Source organism: Corvus brachyrhynchos, unplaced genomic scaffold (assembly GCF_000691975.1).
Source record: "Corvus brachyrhynchos isolate BGI_N302 unplaced genomic scaffold, ASM69197v1 scaffold220, whole genome shotgun sequence".
Classification (NCBI taxonomy): Eukaryota; Metazoa; Chordata; class Aves; order Passeriformes; family Corvidae; genus Corvus; species Corvus brachyrhynchos.
The window spans coordinates 1,049,176-1,057,425 of NW_008236209.1; the positions used below are offsets into that span (position 1 = coordinate 1,049,176).

An 8,250-nucleotide genomic window follows, 5' to 3' on the forward strand; every position below is an offset into this window, starting at 1 on the left:
AGAGGGTGGAACTCCAGCCCGTTCTCCGACTGCCAGGGAGAGACAGAGCCAGTGCAGTGAGGGGCTCGTGTGGCTGAGGCACCCCGTGAGCATGGACAGGACAGCCTGGGAGGGCAGCCTGGGCAGCTCAGAGGAGGAGCAGAGCTCCCTAGGAACGTGGAGACACCCCAAGGGCATGCACAGGCCATCCCAAGGAGCACAGCGAGGACACCCTGGGACCATGGCCAAGATAGCCCAGGACTGTGGCCAAGGCACTCCAGCCCATGGCCAGGGCACCCCAGGGTGTGATTCCCTCACTCACGTAGTCATTGACGGGCAGGTCCTCCTCAGTGAGCTGCCGTGCCCGACGCTTGGGCCCCGCCTGCATGTCCTTCTCCAGCTCGTGTTCGCTCCCCCCGTCCAACCAGCTCTGGCTGTCCGTGAGCAGCTCAGGGTCTTCTTCCTCTGCCCCTTCAAGGTTGGCCAGCTCAGGAGCTACAGGAAGAGTCCAAATGTTGCTGTCAATAACCACGGAGCAGGGGAACAAACGCAGCAGCAAGAATTAACGTCTCTATGAGAATTTGGTGCCAAGATGCACAAAAAGCCCAGCAGCAAACCAGTGCTCCATTGCCTCCTGCTCTCACCTGGCCTGGGAGCAGGGCTGTAGGAGATAATGGCCCGTCCCATCCCCAGGCCCATGGGTGCTGTTGGTATCCCCTGCATGGGGCTGTGGGTGTGTGGAAGCACATCGTCATGGTGGGCTCTGCTGCTGGGGGGTGGAATTGTAGAGCCTCATCAAAGCAACACGAATTGGTGTGAGCCCCAAGGCCATGATTTGGGGCAGATTATGCCCAGCTACAGCTCTCTTAGCTTAGGAAAGACCCAGAGCAGCAATAATTTCCTTTGCTTGGGGAGATGCCAGACAGCCTTGGGACACTGCTGTCCTGGCCAAGGCTTTGGATGCACCTTGTGACCCAGCTGGACTCACCAACCCAGGACGCTGCTGCAGATAGGGTCTAACAGCAGGGACAAGGAAGCAGAAAAGGGACACAGCAGTCAAGGGCACCAGTCTCCCTCTGCATCAGGATCTCGGATGCCCACCTGCCCTCTGGACCACCGGCGAGCGGGCCGGTACCTATGGGCGATGCCATGCGCCTCTGTGGCTGCAGAGCAGAGGGAATTTTCTCAGCAGGGATTTTTAACCCGGCTCATTTGGCTGGAAGTGGGTTAGAGAGAGCAGGTAATTACACCGGCACATCTCAGAGGCCACAACCTCTGCGAGGGCTGTGTAGTGAGCAGCTGGAGGTGGCAACCCCGCTGTGTGATTTAGATGCAGATGTCTGCTCACACTCTGATGTTCATGTGGTGACGAGAATTTAGGCGTCCCAGTTTCCAGCAGTGCTGCTTTCTTTGCAGGTACAAAGGATTATTTTTTTTCCCGCCTTGTTATGAGGAGGGTGGCCACTTTGCAAAGGGCAGGGCGGTGGGGAGGCGGCAGAGACGAGTGCTTTGCAGAGAGGAACTTCAGCCCCTGCTATTACATTGGCCATGATCTCCTGTGGTCATGGGCAACACTGTGTTCATGTCTGAGATGTACAACGAGGCTGTGAAAGGGGGTTCCCCCCATGTCACAGAGGGGGACATGGCAGAGCGCCCACAGGTGTGTGACAGGGCTGTTCCCAGTGAGAGGGCTCATGAGCCCCTTGCGGGGGAGATGGCTCCTGGTACCTGCTATTGGTGTGGGGTGGATCCAGAAGATGGTCACATTTTTGCAGATGTCAAAAATTTTGGAGCTCTTCAGGAATTCCTTGTTCTGAATAGGCTTTTCCCCTGGCACCCAGACCACAGATTGCTCAAAGTAGGTGGTGGTGATTTCTTCACCCTGGAAGAAGAGCAAGACTTCACCTTGGTGTGGTGAGACATGCTCTCCCCACCACTGGCTGCTTCTCCTCCCCTTGGCTTACCCCGAGGCACCTCTCCCCTCCCAGAGAGCAGCTGGACTTCACCTGCCTTGGCTCACGGTGCCCACAGGATGCACACAAATTACCCCAACAGTCCTCACATGGGGAGACCCATCATGAGCCTTGGCTTTCCTGTCCACCTTCAGTCTACACCACCCTGCTCTCTCCTCTCTTAGTTCATCATCCAAGACCCTTTTCCTGTGCAGTCCCCACTATCTGGAAGAGCCTTCTGGAGCCCCCCAGTGTCATTTAAAACACAAGATTAAAACATCTCTGCTCTGCTTTGCTCCTAGGACTTAACTCCTCTCTCCTTCTGCTACTGATTTTTTGATCGAACACTTTAATTTACTCCTCACAGAAATTCTTTGCATGGCTGTATTCTGTAATTTATACCACATGTCTCTGCCGTTGCAGTAGTCCATGGTGTGTTTTGGCAGGCACTTAGGGAGGGAGATATATAAAGATTATTGGATGGGCCTGCACTGAGCTCTCTGCCAAGGCAATGTTGTCTATGTTGGTGGTGGTGGCCCATAGAGCAAGCTGGCAGAAAGCATTTTTCTCTCCAGAAGGTGTCTGGAGATATATATCTCTTTTATAGTTTTTTCTTGCGGCTTTGGGAAATCATAGGAAGGAGCCAACACAACCTGACCCAGTCTGGGTCATTTTTGGAGTCTCTGGTGGAAGCTGGGGGGTTGGGGAGGTGCTGCCTTCAGGACCTGGCAGCGTGCAGGCTCTGAGAAGACATGACTAGAGCTTAAATCTACATTTATCTCACTGGGTTTTACATTTCAGCTCTCTACCTGGGCCAGTGTTCTGCTAAAGCCTGGGAAGTCATATCCCTTTTACGATGGTAGCTGAAAAGATCTATTAGCTTCTTAGGGCATAATCAAAGGATCGGTGTCTGGGAATTTGGGTCATGATTCAGGGAAATGTTTCTGCCCACGCTTCATTTCAAACACGTGTCCTGCTGGCATTTTATCTGCAGCAGCTTCCCTAGGGGGGATTCAATCTGCTAACACCCGTCGTCCTGGAAATGGGGAGGCAGGAAGGCTGTGCCACCACCAGGGCCTCGGGGATGGGGACAGGGACAAAGGACAACTGCTGTCAAGGGACTGAGCCGTCACTCCAGGTCACGCTGTCAGAGAGGGATTAAATCATGGAGTCCACACTTTTTTCATTGCAGCATGCAAGGTGTGAGGCTCCTTGCAGCAGGATGCAGTGGGCAGTTAAGTGGATGCAGGACGCAATCAGGCACATCAGTGGGACGAAGGTCCATGCAGGACAGGGAAGTGGCCCCAGCCCTTCCTACCTCTCAGGTCTGCACGCCAAGAGTTTTCTCAAATTGCATTTCTTAAAAGTGGCTGCTCATTTAAATCCCTTATTTCTGCCTCATTCTGTTTGAAAACATGAGGCTCAAATCTTGGAGAAAAGAATTTGATTGACTTTTTAGTGACTGCTAATCCTGAGCTGCCTTACGACCTTTTGACTACAACAGGATTATTGTTCTTGATCTCCGGTATTGTGTTGAGAGGTTTTTGTCGGTCGCTGTCTAATCCTGTCTCTTTTCACTAGTTTTTATAAGCAATCCTCTGAAATAAGATCATTTTATGAAGCGATCACAACTCATTATTTCTTTATTGCAGCGTCTCTGGGAAGGCTGGAGCAGATGGGAGGGCGGCAGGAATGGCAGCTCCTATGCCAGGGAGAGGAGAGGATTTCGCAGGGCAGAGGGGAGCCCTGTTTTATTCACCTACCTCAAGCTCGGGGATCTTGGCCTCTGTTGTCTCAGGTAGGACTTTAGTCTGAGTTTTGATGAAGCATTTTTGAAGTCCCACAAAGAAGATGCCGGTTATTCCCTACAGGATCAAAGCAAACACCCCAAAAGCAGTCAGGGCAAAGAGCTGGATGAATAACCCATTGTAGGGAGGGTACAGCTGGAGGAGGAGGGTTTAGTCATATTTTCCCTGTTGATGTTTTTGTGCCAGTTCCATTCAGCCGTGGTGCTAAGATGTACTAACAGGTTCTCATAAGGGATATTGCATTTTATGGTTTGGGAGAACTGGGCTTTTTACAAATATTTTAAGGCAGGTAGTCATAAAATTCTACTCTGCTCCTCTTCTCCTTATAACTATCATGAGCTCTCATTATCATAAATAAATCTGACCGTTATGGTTATATGAACATTCAGCCCCCGTTCCTGCTAGGCTATTAGCTCAAAATTTTGCCATATGTCACTGCACAGGGTATTTCCCAACAAATTTTAATTAGGTTTCAGAGAGAGCCTTCTACAGCGTCATGAGGTTTTAATGCTCTCCAGACAGACAAATGCACTGGGCTCAGATAGACAGATGATGATTGCGTTCCTTTGCAAGGGTAAATCCAATAACTAGGTCTCACTTCTAAGATGTATTTCATTGGAACTGAACCACGCCACCATTAAATACAGGTGGAAGCTTATGTAGGTAACGCATCTCCTTTCCTTTGAGAGTATCCCCGGGGAGTCTGGGTCTTGCTCTCCCTCATGCAGGGGCAAATAGTCCTGGTACTTGCTCCAGCAGCTTCACAGTGTCCTAAAGGATCCCATCAGTCCTGCTGCAAGACTGCAGGGTCTCAGGGACAAGCTGCCACACTCACGTTTTTGAAGTCATGGATCTCCAGGATTTCCTCACTGCCGTTCCCGCTGCTGAAGGTCTCTGTCCTGGCCAGCGGGTCAATCTCCATCACAATCTTCTTCTTCTCGCCATTGCTGAAGAATGTGTGTTCCATGTCATAAACCTGGGAGGCCAAAGTCACACAGGGGTCAGCTCAGCACCCCTCTGGTGTCACACCCTGTCCAATGGGTGGACAGGCAGGTGCTGGGTGTGTGACCATCACTGCTGGGGACCCTGCCGTGGCTCTGGCTGCTTCCTCACAGCCCAGCTCTGAGCTGGAGCAATCACCTGGATAGCACAAGGAGAGGCAGCTCCCAGGCAGGTGCCAGGGTTGGGTGAAAGAGCAGGCTGCAGCCAGGTTGAGGGGTAGTGTGTGTCAAGCCTGGGATGTGTGTCAAGCCTGGGAGAAGATGCTGCTCCCACGCTTGCATCAGGAGCTTTGCCACAGCTCGGCCTTTGCTGGTGCTTTCTGTGGCATGAGCCTGGTTACATCCCAGGCTGGACTGAGTTCCCGAATCCACAGGTACTTCATTTTCCCTTCTCCCTGGCTTGCTTGCTCCACACCGCATCCATCCCTGGCTTGTTTGCTCCATCACTGTGTCCCCGGCTCACTTGCTCCATCGTGTCCTCCCCAGCTGACTTGCTCCATCTCTGCGCCTTCTGTGTTTCCTGGAAAGGCAGCGGTAAGAACCTCTCTCTGCCTGGAGGAGATCAAGGATTGCCTGCGGATCAAAGACCTCCTCGAGGGCTGCTGAAGAGCTTCGGGGCGTAGCAGCTGGCTTCCCGGCGGCGCTCATCCCCTCGGGAAGTGGCGCCGGGAGGAGCAGCGCTCTCCTGCTCGCAGGTGCTCGCTGCACTCCGCCAGCCCAGCAGCCCTCAGTCTCTGCGGATGCCTGACCCTTACAGGATGAGGAGTGGCAGATGCTATTTGAAGCTCAAAAGCGATCCTGCTGGCGCGGCGAGAGCTGCCGGGCCCCGGGGAGACTCGTTTCCCAAATCAAACGGTGCTGTGTGGAAGCAAAGGGCTTGTGCAAAACCCCTCAAGTCCACGGGCAGGGAGGAGAGATGGAGGCCTGGGGATGCGAGAGCCCTGTTCATCCCGCAGTACGGCCATGGAACCACGGCAGGAGCATGCTGGCCCCACTTGTGTGGGGCAGGAGCTCTGCCTTTAGTGCCAACCCAAACCACCTTTCACAGTCCCCTGGTTCCTGCACATCCCTCCCCTTGGGCGGTTCAAAGCCTCTTAGCAGTGTTCCCAGCATCGGTATCCCCTGTTTTGCATCCACCAGGGTGCAGAACTAGCTGTGCAGATGGGAACTGATGGGGGCCTTCACCCCTGCTTAAAGGTTAGAGGAATGATGTGAGCCTTGGCAGCCACGAGCATCTCCTGCTGGTCTGCAGGAAGATTTTGTAAAGATATATAGCTCTCAATGGATTTTATGATGTGGTAAAAACAGTCTGAAGCCTGAAATGGGTGGATGGCCGCTGGTTTTGACTGACAAAATGCACACAGTGCCATAAACCATTTCAAGGAGGGCAGGATCCCTGGTGGCACCTTACCTTCAAGTGCCTCTCCATTTACAAAGAATTACTTTGGCCAGCACAGCGGCCAGCTAACCCACTTGGGCTTTGCCAACCCTGTGCTGTTCAGAGAGCTATGAGATGTTTTATAGGGCTAAAAATGACACTTGCTGGTGAATGGTTGAAATATGTCCCTCTGCAAGGCTGTGATGAACCCCTCGTTAGCTGAATCATCAGCTGTGCTGGCTGGCACAGAGGCTGCTGTGCAGAGGGCAGAGCCGTGTCCAAGGCCACCCCTCAGAGGAACAACTCTTCTTTCAAGTTTTTTTCCACTCTCCTGTTACATCAAGGAAGCTTGAAGGGTTTCATATTCTTTAAAGAGATTAATTCCCCTTGGCTGATATTTCTGAGCTTTATGAATTTCCAGCCCCACCCCCCATCCTGCTTTGTCCTGAGGACTCCCAGGCCAGCTGGAGAAGCCCTACAGCCACAGGGACAGGGCAGTGCTGGGCTCTGGGAGTGTCCGTGTGCAGCTCCACTGCAGGAGCAGCTCTGCTTTTTGGGACCTCACGCCCTACTTGCCTGCCCGTCAGGTGTTGGGGAGGGCTGGGTGGACTCCATGCTCCACCAGTGCCACCAGCGAGGACCCCAAGGGCCGGAGTTCTGGATGTCCTTTCCGAGGCTGTGGCATTGTCTCTGCACTGCCTGCTTGGAGAAAACTGCCCCTCCAGGGGTTAACAGCCTCTTCCCCTCATGGCTGGCATGACTCCTGTTTTTCTAGGAACAGTAGAGACTTTATAATCATCTTGGCAGGATTCTGGAGGAACATATGGCTTTTATTGTTTTTTCTTTTATTTTGGGGGGTATTTATTTCTATTTGCTGATAAGAAGATAAAGTTTCCAGCAAGCAGGGTGCTTCCTCTACCCGGCAGGAGGGCATCCTGGCCAGGCTGGAGCAGCTCCAGGGTAGGGCAGGGAGGAGATTGGAGATGCCAGCGTGGGAAAGAGACTGCCTTGGCTGTGCACAGGAATTTTGGAGATGTTCTTAAGAGCCAGCAAAACCCACTGGTGATGGGATGCAAAGCGGGGCCTCCTGGATGAACATGGACGTTCAAAGTAACGGAGGATGACTGGCACCAGGCAGGCTTCAAGGTTAAATTATTTACTTGGGGTGTGGGATAAAAAAGGGTTTTGGCAGAATTGTCAGGATGCTGGGCAGCAGCGGGCAGAGATGGCTGGAGATGCCCAGTCCTGCAAGTCCCTGACGTGCTCGGCACTTACAGCAGCGTCCATCTGCAGCTGGGAATAAACGAGCCCAATCCAGTTAGCAGGAGCTCCTCCAGAAGCTAATCCATCTCACCATGCCTCACATTGCAGACACATTAAAGTAAGAAATATAATCCATGACAATCAATCACCACTGCGTCCTGGCTTTCTCTCCTCTTTATGCGGTGGCATAATGACTTTTCCACCGGTTTCTGGCAAGATAATTGAAATGAAATGGAAAATATTTTCTTACTTGTCATAAAATTTGTTGCCGGTGAAATAAGAGTAACTTTAACTCTTCGTGGCGTAGCTCCCATCCCCTGTTAATTGTTAACTGGGGAAAGAATGCGGTGACAGGGAAAAAACACAGCCTGTATAAAGTAAAAGCTAGTTATGAATAATACAAAGATTTTTAAAAGTCCCATGAATACTTGTGGTCTGAGAAAATGCATTTTGTGAAGTTGCCTGGGTTTTGGGGAGTTGTTATAAGTTTCAGCGAGTCAAGGGGAGAAGGACAGCTCTGTCTGGGGAAGGAATGCTCTGAAATGCTGTATCAAAGAGTTTTTACTTACTTTTCTGGGTGCTGGGTTCCAGAGGTATTTGACACCAAAAAATATCAGAATAAGAGAAAGGAGCAGCGCGCTGAAGAGCAGTCCACAGAGCTGGTACCTGGGGCAGATCTTCTTCCGCGGCTTGGCTGCTTCTGCCTATTTAATGACAAACCAGTGATAGCCGGGGTGTGCTGAGGGCTCCAGGAGGGAGGAGGACACGCACGTATCAGACATTTCTGGCGCCGTAGGGACGCAGGGTGGCAAGGCAAGCCATGAACTTACGTCCAGAAAGCGGCAGTCCTGCGGGCTCTGCCGCGGCGG

The 8,250-nt window shown here is 52.2% G+C and overlaps 1 protein-coding gene across 1 annotated transcript in view; it reads right to left on the minus strand.

Annotated features, from left to right (window-relative positions):
* TNMD (tenomodulin) overlaps positions 1–8,250 on the minus strand; it is a gene marked incomplete at its 5' end in the record, with an annotated part of 9,836 nt that extends 1,586 nt beyond the window's left edge. Inside the window, 7 exons of the mRNA XM_017741687.1 lie at positions 3–29; positions 302–474; positions 1,708–1,861; positions 3,695–3,796; positions 4,575–4,715; positions 7,951–8,085; positions 8,212–8,250. Of these exons, the coding sequence (XP_017597176.1) occupies positions 3–29; positions 302–474; positions 1,708–1,861; positions 3,695–3,796; positions 4,575–4,715; positions 7,951–8,085; positions 8,212–8,250 (771 nt within the window). The remainder of the gene's footprint in view (positions 1–2; positions 30–301; positions 475–1,707; positions 1,862–3,694; positions 3,797–4,574; positions 4,716–7,950; positions 8,086–8,211) is intronic.